Consider the following 13,296-nt stretch of genomic DNA (forward strand, 5'->3'; position numbering starts at 1 on the left):
AGGAGGGGCATTTTGTGGGCTATTAGGTCCATTTTCGGCTGCAATGGCCTCCTGCAACTGTTAGCCCTGGAGGCCATCTTTTTCTTTGGCTCTTCGGGGATGCCACACTTGGTGGATGAGCATGCTGTGGGAACTGGGAGGGGGTTGGATGACGATGGAGTGAGATGTATAGCCATAACAACATTCTTTCCCCTGGGAGTCAAGGATGTTCAGCCTGCATCTGGAGAGGCATGACTTGGAAACAACTCCAGTTAGGGTGGTGACCTGATTGTGATGGACATGTGGGTGCAGGGGAAGAGACTTTGACTTTCCTTTGGGTGATGAAAACCCGGGAGAATTCAGATTTGGGTTTTCCTAGATATGCCAATATGACATCTCTTATAAAATGGAACTTTGAGAAAATGCCTGCCTCAGAGTCTCACTTGGTTGGGGGTTTACTTGGAACCCTGACAGCAACTCTCTTCCAGCAAAAACACAGCTCAGGAGGGCTATGGGTGGCAGAGGCACTGCAGGCCGGTCATTTGTTTCCAGGGCATCCCCGTGGGCCAGATCTAAGCACCCCATGGGCCCGATCTGATCCCCGAGCCTTGAGTTTGACACCCCTGCTCTAAGCAGTTTACAGAGCCAGGATATTGCCCCCAACAATCCAGGTCCTCATTTTCCTGTCTCAGAAGAATGGAAGGCTTAGTCAACTTTGAATTGGTCAGGATTGAACTGCTCAGCAGTCAGCAGAGCTAGCCTGTAATACTGCATTCTAACCACTATGCCACAATAGCTCCTATCACTCAAGGCACAAAAGACCAGGCTGAAATTATTATATTTTGGACATAGTATGAGAAGGTTTAGTTATTTGAAACAAGTTCTATTGATGGGAAAAGTGAAAATAAAGGAAAGAAGATGATAACTACAGATGGATGGACAAACAAATGTAACACATTATAAATAAATAAACAAATAAACAGACAGACAGACAAATAAATACATGAATTACTGTTAAAATTGAAAAGGTTAAAATGTTCATTTCTTGAACGTTAAACTCTCATGTGAAATTTCATTTGATTTACGACAGAACCTCTGATAAAACCGCCAAGAGGTTCACGACAGGTGTGTTGATGAAGAGCACTTACCTGGGCATAGTTTTCTGCTCGAGTGAGCAAAGGCAACTCATAGGCAGTGGAGAAATGTGTGCGAACCTGTTGCATTTGACCAAATCGTTCTCGTTTTCTCCATTTTGCTCTTCGGTTCTGAAACCAAACCTGAGGAGATCAGCACCAGGAAATCCACATCAGAGAAGAAACAATCAGTGCCATTTTTCAGTTCATTCAGAAGGTTTAAACAGTACAGACAGATATACACTGTAGAATATTTAGAAGGGGTGCTTTACAATGCATACAGGCACAAATGAAGCATCTCTCTTTGAACTATTAAAGCAACCATCCTTTGCAGAAAATAAAGCAAAATAACTGTTTCTGCAGGCATATGGGGATAAGCTGTGAATTGCAACAGCAAGCTGTAGTTGTTTCAAGTCTTCCAATGATGAGGGCTACTTTAACTATTTGAAGAGAAATTCATCAATCATGCTAAGAAGTGCCTACTCAAATATTTTGTTTAGCTAGTTAATAATTTGAAGAGATCTAGTTTGTTGTAGTGAGTAAGGCATCAGGCTAGAAACTGTGAGACTGTATGTTCTAGTCTTGCCCTAGGAAGGAGGCAATGGGAAACCCCTTCCGAAAAAGCTTCCCAAGAAAACAGCCAGGGTCTAATCCAGACAATGACCAAGAGACAGCACCAATTCTAAGGCATAATAATAAAATGGAGGCAGAGGTTTACTTCAGGTCAAACAAGCTGTCAAAGAAGAAAATCATGCATTAGCCTGATTATATAAAAGCCAAGAACAAACATTGATGCAAGTTAAAAACTGGAACTTAACAATGTATAGGAAACAAAAAGTGATTATTGAAATAATGTAATAAAAGCATGAACAGAATTCTGGAAAGAAAAAACATTACACAGTCAATTTCTACGAAGGATTGAGGGGAAGGTGGAATAAAAATAAAACCTGGCTGTGGCTTACAACTGGAACATTTGAAAAATGAAACCGAGGGCTTGATGTTGGCTGTTCACAGCAAGTGATTTGAATTAATGCAATCAAAGCCAGAACTGAAAAATCAGCAAATGATTTTTAGAGCAAATTGTGCAAAGAAGCAGAAGAAATAGTAGATCATGCAAGATCAAAATAACAACATAACACATTTGCCAAAACGATTCACTGGAAATCTGTGAAAATGATCATGTATCAGTATGGGAAAAAATAGACTTGAAGAAATAGGAAAAAAAGGACAGGTTAAAATATTGTAGGATTTCTGAGTCTAGGCTCACAATGCATCAGATGTGACTGTGGTTGAATAGATAGTTGACATGGCAATACCAGGGGACAGTAGAATTGAAGATAAAAAAATTGAAGAAGATCACGAAGTATCAAGATCTGAAAATCGAAATAGAAAGATTATGGGATACAGTGATCATCTTGGTCCCACTGGGTGCCATGTCAAAAAATCTTGGTGACCTCATAGAAAATCTGTTCAGTGACAAAATCTCCATGTGTCAATTGCAAAGACCATACTATTGGGATTCACGTGTATGTTAAACTGATACATTGTGACATTCTAGGTTCTTGGGAAGAACTTGATGCATATGAAATCCACACCAGCTAAAGAACTGGCAGCTGTGATTTCACATTGTTGTGAACAGATATAATAATAATAATAACTTAAAATCCAAATGAACAGACACTATGCTTTGTAATCAAAAATCATACTGAAATCATACATGTGTTTGCCCAGAGCTCAAGGGATCAAGTCCTCTATCAAGGGATAGAGGACTTCTACTGTGTGGTGGGGGGAAAAAGCACGGTCTGAATGATTACATTAAGAAAAGCCAAGAATCTTTGCTGAAGAAAGTTAATTATAAGTATAATCTTTATTGTCATTGTACAAAATAAATAGAATGAAATTGGTTAAGGTTAATTAAGGAAACAAAGGTGAAGGTAGACTATAGAAGGGGAACAATTAATTTAATTGTAGATTACCTATATACAAATAATAATAATTTGAAGGAAAACTGCTGCTCCTGAAATCTAGAAGTGGAAGAGGTCATCTAATCATATCCCTTGCTCAGCACAGGATCCTTTGAAGCATTTCAGATAAATAAAATTGATTGCCTCACTTCATGAGACAATTTCCCTCCCCCACAACACACTGATTTGATAGTTTGAACCATCAAGAAATTCCTTCTAATATCGAGCCTGAATCTATTTTCCAGTTGTTTCAACACACTTGTTCAGGTTCTGACCTCTGAGGCAACAGAGAACAAATCCATTCCCTCCTCAGTAGGATATGCAATGACCGGTACCACATCATGAAATATTTTGTTGAATGCTTTGCTGAAGTCTGAATATATTATGTCCATGACATTCCCCTGATCCATAATGCGAACAGCTCTGTCAAAAAAGAAATTAAAACTAATGTGGCCTGGCTTGTTTGTAACAAGCCTATGCTGAGTCTTGTGAACTGTTGCATTCCTATACAAATATATTACTTAATTATCTGCTTGAGGATTATGCGCAGTATAGACATCAAGTTAAAAGCGCTGTACTTCACAGAGCCCTTTTTTTGAAAATGGATTCAACCTTTCCTTTTCTTCAATCTTCTGAGATCTAGCCGTTCTCCAGAATTTCTTAATGAGTACAGTTAGCAGTTCTACAATCTTCTTTGCTCCTTTCTTCAGTACTTTAAATTACAATTCACATGGTTTTGGAGACTTGAATTTGTTTATGATAACTAAAATGTTCTTTTGCCATCTCCTTGCCTATCGTAACATGCAGCTCCCATCTTCCACCAGCTGATGCCATCATATTATATCCTTCCTTTCTCGTGATGTCATTTATATTGTGTTTTAGGTTGACTCTAATGTGTAACAGCACTATTTTTAATCTCACATTTCTCTGCACATACAGACATATGATAAAGAAAATTAATGGTAAGAATAGTGCTATTACTATTTCATGCAGGGAGGAAAAAAAACCCCAAATCCAAACATGATCAGAATGCAAATTGTAAAACCCAGATTAAAGCAAATAATATGTACACTCCAACAGAACAACGGTGCATCCCCCCAAAAGTTGAATAGTTGTAGCCTATAACTCACTTTTTAAAATATTATATATGTGATATAGTGTTGAGAGCTGGATAAAACCAAAGGCCTATTTAAGCTAGAATTCTATTTCACCTACAAGATACATTTAAGACATTTATCATATGGACAAGAAAGTAACATTCCTCACCTACTGGTGCTCTCCAGCAACTGACATTTAACATATGCTGCCTATGATTTAGGCAATAATAAGCAGCTTTTTCAAACTATATAAATTGGTAGGTATCATCAATGCCATGTAGAGAAAACTACAGCTAATATGACCACATCTAGCTCTATAACTGCTCCCATATCTGCTCCCCATACAGTAAAAAGTTTTTTTAGGTTTTAAAATTCTAAGCCCAGAAACACTGAGATTGTCATAATACGTTATGGATATAATTAAGCTAAAGTATCAATAATCAAAAAAGAATCTAAAGTAAGAGTTGAATCAGAATTCTAATCATAATTTTCATCCTTTGCTGCAGTTCAGCTATTAAAAAGATTACTTTCAGTCTTGCTGATACAGTGCTTAAAATTACTGTTAGAATTTTTATTTTTAAAAGTAATGCTGGCTGCAGAATTCTGGGAGTTGAAGTCCATAAGTCTTAAAGTTGCCAAGTTTGGAGGCTGCTGATATAATGTAATGATAGTAACTTAAAAGACAATAATTATAATAAATCATAGCAACAAGGAAATAAAGATCTGGGCATTTCTTTGCACAAATGAAATTTCTATGTTCTAGTCTGCTTTACATATATTTTTTCCTCATTAGTCCCCATAATAGAACTCAAGAGATGAATAAACATCCCCATGAAACATAAAACAACTATGTAACACAGATGGTATAAAGGTATGAGAACTGACCTGGCTATCAGCCCTGGAAGCCAGGTTTTACATTGGGCCTTCAGGCCTGACACAATTTCTACTGTGGGAAAATGGTAGGGGGATTATGTGGTGTATGGGTGATATATAGTCAAAATAACATTCTTTTCTCAGAGAGTCAAGGACATCTTGCCCTGCAGCTGCAATGGTGTGACTGGGAGACATATCCACTTTTGGATGGTGTCTGATTGGATCATGTGATGGACATGTGAGTGCTGGGCAGGGACATGAACTTTCTTTTGGGTGGGGAAAACCTGGAAGCTTTCAGATTTGGCTTTTTCCAGATGTGCCAATGGATCTTTGAAGAAACTCAAGCCTCAGAGTCTTCTTTCATTGTGGGTGTTACTTGGAACCCTGACACTGGTTTTACTTCAGTGAATATTTTTATTGTTGCCTTGTGTCTATGGAGATTCACAGTCATCCAGGTTATGGTTGTCCCAAAGGTGCTTTTTCAAGAGGCAACTGAACTTTCTGTTTTTTTTTCTTTGAAGATGTTTTGCTTCTCATCAAAGAAGCTTCTTCAGCTCTGATTGGATGGTGGGGAAGAGCTGAAGAAGCTTCTTGGATGAGAAGCAAAACGTCTTCAAAGAAAAACCAGAAAGTCCAGTTGCCTCTTGAAAAAGCACCTTTGGGACATGTTGCCATGTATTATTTTCCTATTATTCCTATTTTGCCGTTTTCCATATTCTTCTCGCCCCTGATCCCTTTTAAGAACTGATAATAGGGGAGAATAGCAATTCCCTTTTCTGTCGTCCCTTCTCCTATTTTTAGAGTCCGACTTCCCTTTTAAACTGCTGGATTCATCCTTCACTTTGATCTGGGAGAAGAGATTTCCTTCTGCTTGCTTGAAGTTGGCAAGGAGCATCTCAGTGACCTCCCGAGGCGGGGAGATGAGATGGTTTGTTGCTTATCCAACAGCATCACTCATTTGTGTGTAATGGCTAGGACTGCATTTGTAACGACTGTCTGGCAGCTGCAGCATTTTGAGTTATGGCAATTATTTTGGCCTGGCCTGTACCTTATACCAGAAATGATGATTCCCTACCAGTTAGACAGGAACTCTGAGCGACTACAAGATCAAACAGGGAGCAGGCTGGTGGGAGGGAAGAATGGGCTACATCAATGATGACGATGCAGGAACATACACTTACGAAGGGAAGGGGAGAAAAAAAACCTTAAGCAATAGGGCTGAAAGTATCTATCACCCTAGCTAGACAGACTTCCCTTCACCATACATTGACATTGACCCCCTCCTGTAAATAGTCCAGCTGGCAGCCATTTACATGCTTGGCCAAGCCTGTATCTTTGATCTGCAGATGCAGAGTCCAGGATGCTGACCCTGACTGATGTGAAAAGGAGTGGGTAACAGGTACAGAGGGTGCTGTCAGTGGGGAGCAGAACATATGCTATGCAGATGTGCCCATCTCCATAGATGGCAAACACATTTCTCCCTGTCAGTGTAAAGCGTTCCCAAAGGTCCTCCTGAATATGCATGATGTGTGCTGCGGAATTGTTCTAGGCTGCCCAGGCGTGCCCAAAGGCCAGGAGAAACCTTAACAGCAACTTTTGACGGGAAGGCTTGTGCTGGCAATATGTGTAAAAACCCAAATATCAAAGCCGCTTTCATATTCACAGGTTAAGCTTTTTAGAGGAATGAAGCTGACCTTGGACCTCTCAGTAGGTTGATCTGAGAGGGAACCCAGATCTAATTTTCCATTTCAGAGTGATCAGGTATTTGAGGAAATGCAGTGCTGCGTTGAGAGCAAGTCTGCGGAGCAGATGCCACAATGGCTGTTCTGCAGAATGAATAGGAGAGCCTCTGACACAGCCTGGTTGATTTAACCCATTGCAATGTAAGGAAGTAATCTAAATTAACCTCTAAAGAAGAGGAGTCCAATAAGACAATCAAATCAAGAACGTAACTTATGTAACTGCCCCACAACTAGAAAAATAGAAAGAAAAATTTTCTTTCCTCCCTCCTAAGTGCTTACAATTAACATGCAACTGTTATTATTTTATATCAAATCTGGAGACAGTTCATATTGTACAGTACGTCTGGGCAATGGACAACTAAATGTTCATATGTGCTACAATTTTTATATGCAATACAATTTTCAAGGATTAACCCAGTTGATTTTGAGATACATTAAAGAGGCAACCAGGGGGTGGGGGTGGGGACAGTCCAAGCTGAATTTGGGTGCCCTGGAGTTTTCAAATAAAAGTTGTTGACACTCGCTCCAGAAATCTAAAAAGGGGTAGACTTAGGTTTGATATTAGTGTCAACACCATATCAATTCCTCATCTCTTCCTTCGTTTCATTTCAACAAACATGCTTCTCAACTAAGCAGTGATGAGCTTTCGGGCTCCGTAGCCATGGTTTAGAACAATAGACCATGGCCATTCATCACTGCTTCATTTATGCCAATTGTGAAAGTCTATACCAGTATATACTTCTCATACTTCTCAATTCTTTACTAAAATGTGATTGTTATATTGATTGCTAAGAATTTATGAAATACAATAAAAAAGAGGAAAAAAATCTAATCCAAAGTTCTCTTTTTTTCTGCATTTTTTGATAAATATTTGTAATACTTTATGCTTCAGCAAGTAGGTTGGAAGATCTTCAGTATTGTGAGCCAGTTCTATGCTTGGATGCTAAATTTCCAGAAAATACCAGATTGTTGTCTAGATTGGGAAACAGACAATAGCAAATCACCTTCATACGGCTGCCAAGAAAACACCATATTGATTTAATTACTGGGACTTGAGCTCAAAGTTAGGGCATTTTTACCTTTTATAATGTGACGGTAAAGGTTCATTCTCCAAACTTTTGGGTTGGTTTCGGAACATTTCATTACCAGGCTAAGTAACATTTTCAGCGGAGTTTAGGAGTTCCCCTAAACTCCGTGGAAGATGTTACCTAGCCTGGTAAGAAAACATTCAAAAACCAACCCACAAGCTCGGAAAACGAACCTCGATCGTCATCTTAGAGCTGAGCTACAGATATTTGCTACTTTTATAATGTTTTGATCAGTGGTGAGATTCAAATAATTTAACAACTGATTCTCTGTCCTAATGATTTCTTCCAACAATCAGTTCACCAAACTGCTCAGAAAGTTAACAACCGATTCTCTCGAATCCCACCACTGTTTTTAATTCTGTTGAAATCAGATTGTAGTCCAAGTACAGGTGATTCTCAACTTACAATCATTCATTTAGCAACTATTCAAAGTTATAATGGCAATGAAAAATGGGACTTACAACCGGTCCTAACACTTAATGACTACCGCAGCAATACACCCGCCCACCCACTCATAACTTTGGACACTTGATAACCAACATATATTTATGACAGAGACAGCATCCCCAGGTCATGTGATTGACATTTGCTACCTTCCTAGCAGGCTTCCAACTGGCAGTGGTCAATGGGGGAAGCCAAATTTGCTTAACAACTGTAAGATTTACTTAATTAATTGTACCAAATTGCTTAGCAACCATGGCAATTTTTTTTTTTGTAAAATTGGGCATGACTCACTTTACAGCTGCCTCATTAGCAACAGATATTCTATGCCAACTGTGATTTCTAATTGAGGACTACCTGTGCAAAAACGTCATTTGATTCCATCAGAAGCTTTCATTTGCTTCCCCAACAGAACTGTCAATCATCAGCAGACATATTTTATTTAGATCAGAGGTCCCTGATCCCACGTCCATGGACAGGCACGGCTATGCGGCATGCCAGAAACTGGACCACGCAAACAAGAGAATCCCCATTGGTGGGATGTAGGTAGCACACAAAACCACACCCCCTCTGGTCCACAGAAAAAACTTTTCTCCATGGAACCAGTCCCTGGTGCCCTGAAAGTTGGGGGCCACTGTGTTAGATAAATGGGAAGTTCATTGCATTAATGAAAAACAAACTAGAAAAGCTATCCTCAAGTTGGATCAACCGTGATGCTTATTTCAGGCACGCATATATTCTGAGGCTATTACTTCATCATCTTTCCAAAGGCATTAAAACCACAGGGGAAAACCACCACAACTTTTTATCTATGATTCAGTGCTTTGTAACACTGCAGAAAGGCAGGTGCTGTGACTGTAGAACAAGAGCAAGCAAACAGAGTCAGTCCCAAACAATGCTACTTTTAGCTTTAGTTTCTATATGCTGCATATTGCTAGGGTGGGGAAAACTGGCAGAGACTGGAATGGAACTGTCCGATTGACAGCTCTATTTTCTAATCACAGAAGTTGTGTTCAGGTGACATTGCTGACTAAGTCATCCACTCCATTGAGCAATTCACCCAACCCTCATAAGATGTAAGGAAAGCCATTAATCATGTAATTAATTAATCATGTAATGGCCATTTCTGAAGTCCTCCCTTGCCCCAAGCTGGGAGACTATCATGAATTACCTTTTTTTCATTCCTGGTAACAACAACAGTTGTATCATCCCTTTCCCAACACATTTATCTTCCCTTTCCTTCAGTATCAATGAATGGGGTGAAACATAAAGAGAAGCGATAGAGATGAAGATGAAACCTGTTTTCTAAGGTTTTGATAGCATGACATAGTTCAGGGGTGTCAAACTCGCATTGTCATGACATAATCATATGACATATCATGTCTTTGCTCTCCTTCGCTAAACCAGGCATGGGTGTGGCCAGCATGTGACGTATCTGGCTCAAGGAGCTGCGAGTTTGACACCTCTTGTTCTGACCTAGACTTTTCAAGCAACCCAAAGCAGAGTCCTCATCCTGATAAACCCCTTTTATTTCATTTACAGTGAATTCCTCTCCAGCAAAGTCCTGGCCCACAGTCTTTCAAGATATTGAAAATAATTTTTGTGAATCTTTGCAAAATGATACTTTACTACTATCGACCATAGGTTACTTCTGGGTTACAACAAAAGCCTGTGGTTAACTTTCAGTGGAGCCTTAACTGATAGCAATAGTACTTAGATTTATATACTACTTCACAGTGCTTTACAGCCCTCTCTAAGCTGTTTACAGAATCAGCCTATTGCCCCCAACAATCTGGATCTTCATTTTACCGACCTCGGAAAGATGGAAGGCTGAGTCAACGTTGAGCTGGTGAAAATCGAACTACTGGCAGTCAGCAGAATTAGTCTGCAATACTACATTCTAACCACGGTGTCACTATAGCTCTTTATATATGTAATTTAAGGAGGAGTAAAGGGGCAACCTCCCAAGAAATGACTCAAAATGTCTACTACTGGTTCTCCGAACTACTCAAAATTTCCGCTACCAGTTCTCCAGAACCTGTCAGAACCTGCTAGATTTCAACCCTGCTTATAATGCTAATGAAGATATCTAAAATAGGAAGAAGATGTGCATCACCATTGAGTACAACTATACACTATGTTATAGACAGACCTATATAATACGGACAACTACAACTGCTACTTAGAACTGCTTACAACTGCTACAGATCACCAATGTTTACTTACCCCCATAATACGGATTTTATGTGACATCTTGCTTGCTCTCACCCACAGTCTTAGAGAGAGTGGAATTAATCAGCCCTGGCACCTAATATTGGGAGAAACCTTAATATTTTCCACATTGCCATTTCACAAATTTGTGAAGGAAAATTGGTTCTGGCAAGAAATCTTTCATCAGGTATATGGAAAAAAATCTTTTTCCTTTTAATAATAATGTCTCTTTCAAGTTGAATTTGATTCTTGACTTCCTATTATCCTCTCACTTTTGAGATCAATCCAAGTTGACTTAAGTTACTGCCACCCACTTTAAATTGGCCACTTTCTTTGTTTTAGATAAATGGGAAAACTATTTACAAAAAGGTTGACAGTACTTCATGTGGTAGAGAACACCATTTAGTTAGATTGCAGTAGAATTTCCATATGCTATATCTACTATTGTTATTGCCACCACAACTATAAACTATGTATGCTTTAAATAAGAGAACCATGAACCATTCCCCAACCTGCTAGCTGGGGAATTCTGGGAATTGAAGTCTGGAGATCTTAAAATTGCTAAGAATGAAAAACACTGGAATATGCTGTTTTCCTCCAGCAGAGGAAAAAAAATGGAAGCAACCCAAGAAGCTTAATCCAAGAAGATCACTTGACAGGCTGGATTGTTTTTGCTCTCTTCTTCCCACTTTTTAGTTAAGTTTTTAATAAGGAGTTGGATTTTTTAACCTCAGCATGCAATGGTCCTGACACACTTTCCCTGGGCTGTAAAAGAAACAAACATCTGTTCCTATACATTTCATTAAAGAAATGAATTTCAAGCTTGTTAGAACTTTCTCTTTGTACATTGGTGGTATCATTTTGGTAAAAAAAGGAGAACCGCACTTAATGCAGGAATATCTATCTATCTATCTATCTATCTATCTATCTATCTATCTATCTATCTATCTATCTATCTATCTATCATTATATTTTATGACTCTTAACATACGATTCATCCCTAACATACTCCAAGTGAGTTGTCACTCATATAGACCACATTCCCACACCCACATATCATCAGGCTCTTCGTCATCATCACTGTTTCTTGCCTCATCTGACTCTTTCAAACACTTCCATAGCCCTGCTTTTCATCCAGCTTATCCTTCCCTTTCCTTTAGAGGGCAAGAGCTTTGTTCTCTTGTTTGAGTACAGGAAAAGAGCCAGAATTCATCTTTAATCACTGAAACTGGACACCATTTTATCAGTGGCTTGGAATGGGAAATTCGAGCTTGGGATAAGAGAGCCGAAAGGCTTTGGCTTATTTTCATTTCATGTTTAATTTCCTGCAGGCTTAGTTCAGCCTTTCCACTCCTTCCACTAGCCTCCCAAGGTTTTATGGGAAAAAGGAGATCAAGACATATTACTTTTTGCTTGACGTTTATTTTCCCCTCCTCCTCTTTCTTCTTCAACAAGGATTATGCTCCAGCAAAGTTTGACATTTCACCTTGCTTTCAAAAGCCTTCCACGGGGCAGGGTCATCACTAGAAAAGATTTTCATTAATGAGAGAGGACTCTGGAATGAACAAAGAGTTCTCGGCTCCCTACACCAGGCCCCAGTCCATGGATGGCACCAGTCTATGGCATGGCAGAAACTGGTCTGGGCAAACAAGTAAAAGCCCCATCTGTGGGACGTAGGCAGCACACGAAACCATACCCCTTCCAGTCTGCGGAAAAAGCTCTCTCTGCAGAATCAGTCCCTTGTACCCAAAAGGCTGGGCGCCTCTGCTCTACACAATGGAAGGAAGCAAAAGAGAAAGAAATGGCTTACAAACAGGACTAATTGTTTAAAAGCACTTCTATGTCTATCCAGATGTTGGCTAAGGTAGCCCAGGCCTTAGGTGGCAAGAGCCAAGGTGGCGCAGTGGTTAAATGCAGCACTGCAGGCTACTGCTAGATCAGCAGGTCAGCGGTTCAAATCTCACCGGCTCAGGGTTGACTCAGCCTTCCATCCTTCCGAGGTGGGTAAAATGAGGACCCAGATTGTTGGGGGCAATATGCTGACTCTCTGTAAACCGCTTAGAGAGGCCTGAAAGGCCTATGAAGCGGTATATAAGTCTACTGCTATTGCTATTGCTATTGCCTTCACCAACCCGCAGTTAGACTACTGCAGCATGCTGCTCAGTGCTGCTTCAGAAACAGCAGTTGGTACAAAAGTAGTAACCCATTTATTGAGTGAGAGCCGCCACAGCCATGTAAGATCTTTGCTCCAGGCTTTCTTCATTGGCTTTCACTAGATTTCCAGGTACAACTGAAAATACTGATGTTAACCTGTAAAGTTTGGTTTGGACCCTAGGTATCTCCAGCCAGAGTCAACAAGTCTAATAAATTCTCCTGGGAAAGGTTAGCAAGAGCCGAGGTGGCGCAGTGGTTAGGGTACAGTACTGCAGGCCACTTCAGCTGACTGTTATCTGCAGTTCAGCGGTTCAAATCTCACCAGCTCAAGGTTGACTCAGCCTTCCATCCTTCCGAGGTGGGTGAAATGAGGACCCAGACTGTGGGGGCAATTTGCTGACTCAATTTGCTAAAAATCTGTAAACCGCTTAGAGAGGGCTGAAAGCCCTATGAAGCGGTATATAAGTCTAATAAATAAATAAATAAATAAATAAATAGATAAATAGATAGATAGATAAATAGATAAATAGATAAATAGATAAATAGATAAATAGATAAATAGATAAATAGATAAATAGATAAATAAATAAATAGATAAATAGATAAATAGATAA

At 39.6% G+C, this 13,296-nt stretch overlaps 1 protein-coding gene across 2 annotated transcripts in view; it reads right to left on the reverse strand.

Moving 5' to 3' along the window:
• The window catches only part of ALX4 (ALX homeobox 4), a 67,250-nt gene that overhangs the window by 4,146 nt on the left and 49,808 nt on the right, over positions 1–13,296 (reverse strand). For both annotated transcript variants that reach the window (XM_087722234.1, XM_087722158.1), the window contains one exon: positions 1,128–1,256. In XM_087722234.1, the coding sequence (XP_087578360.1) occupies positions 1,128–1,256 (129 nt within the window). The remainder of the gene's footprint in view (positions 1–1,127; positions 1,257–13,296) is intronic.

Source organism: Thamnophis sirtalis, unplaced genomic scaffold (assembly GCF_051295495.1).
Source record: "Thamnophis sirtalis isolate CommonGarterSnake01/CBP01778 unplaced genomic scaffold, rThaSir2_p1.2 scaffold_1, whole genome shotgun sequence".
NCBI lineage: Eukaryota > Metazoa > Chordata > Lepidosauria > Squamata > Natricidae > Thamnophis > Thamnophis sirtalis.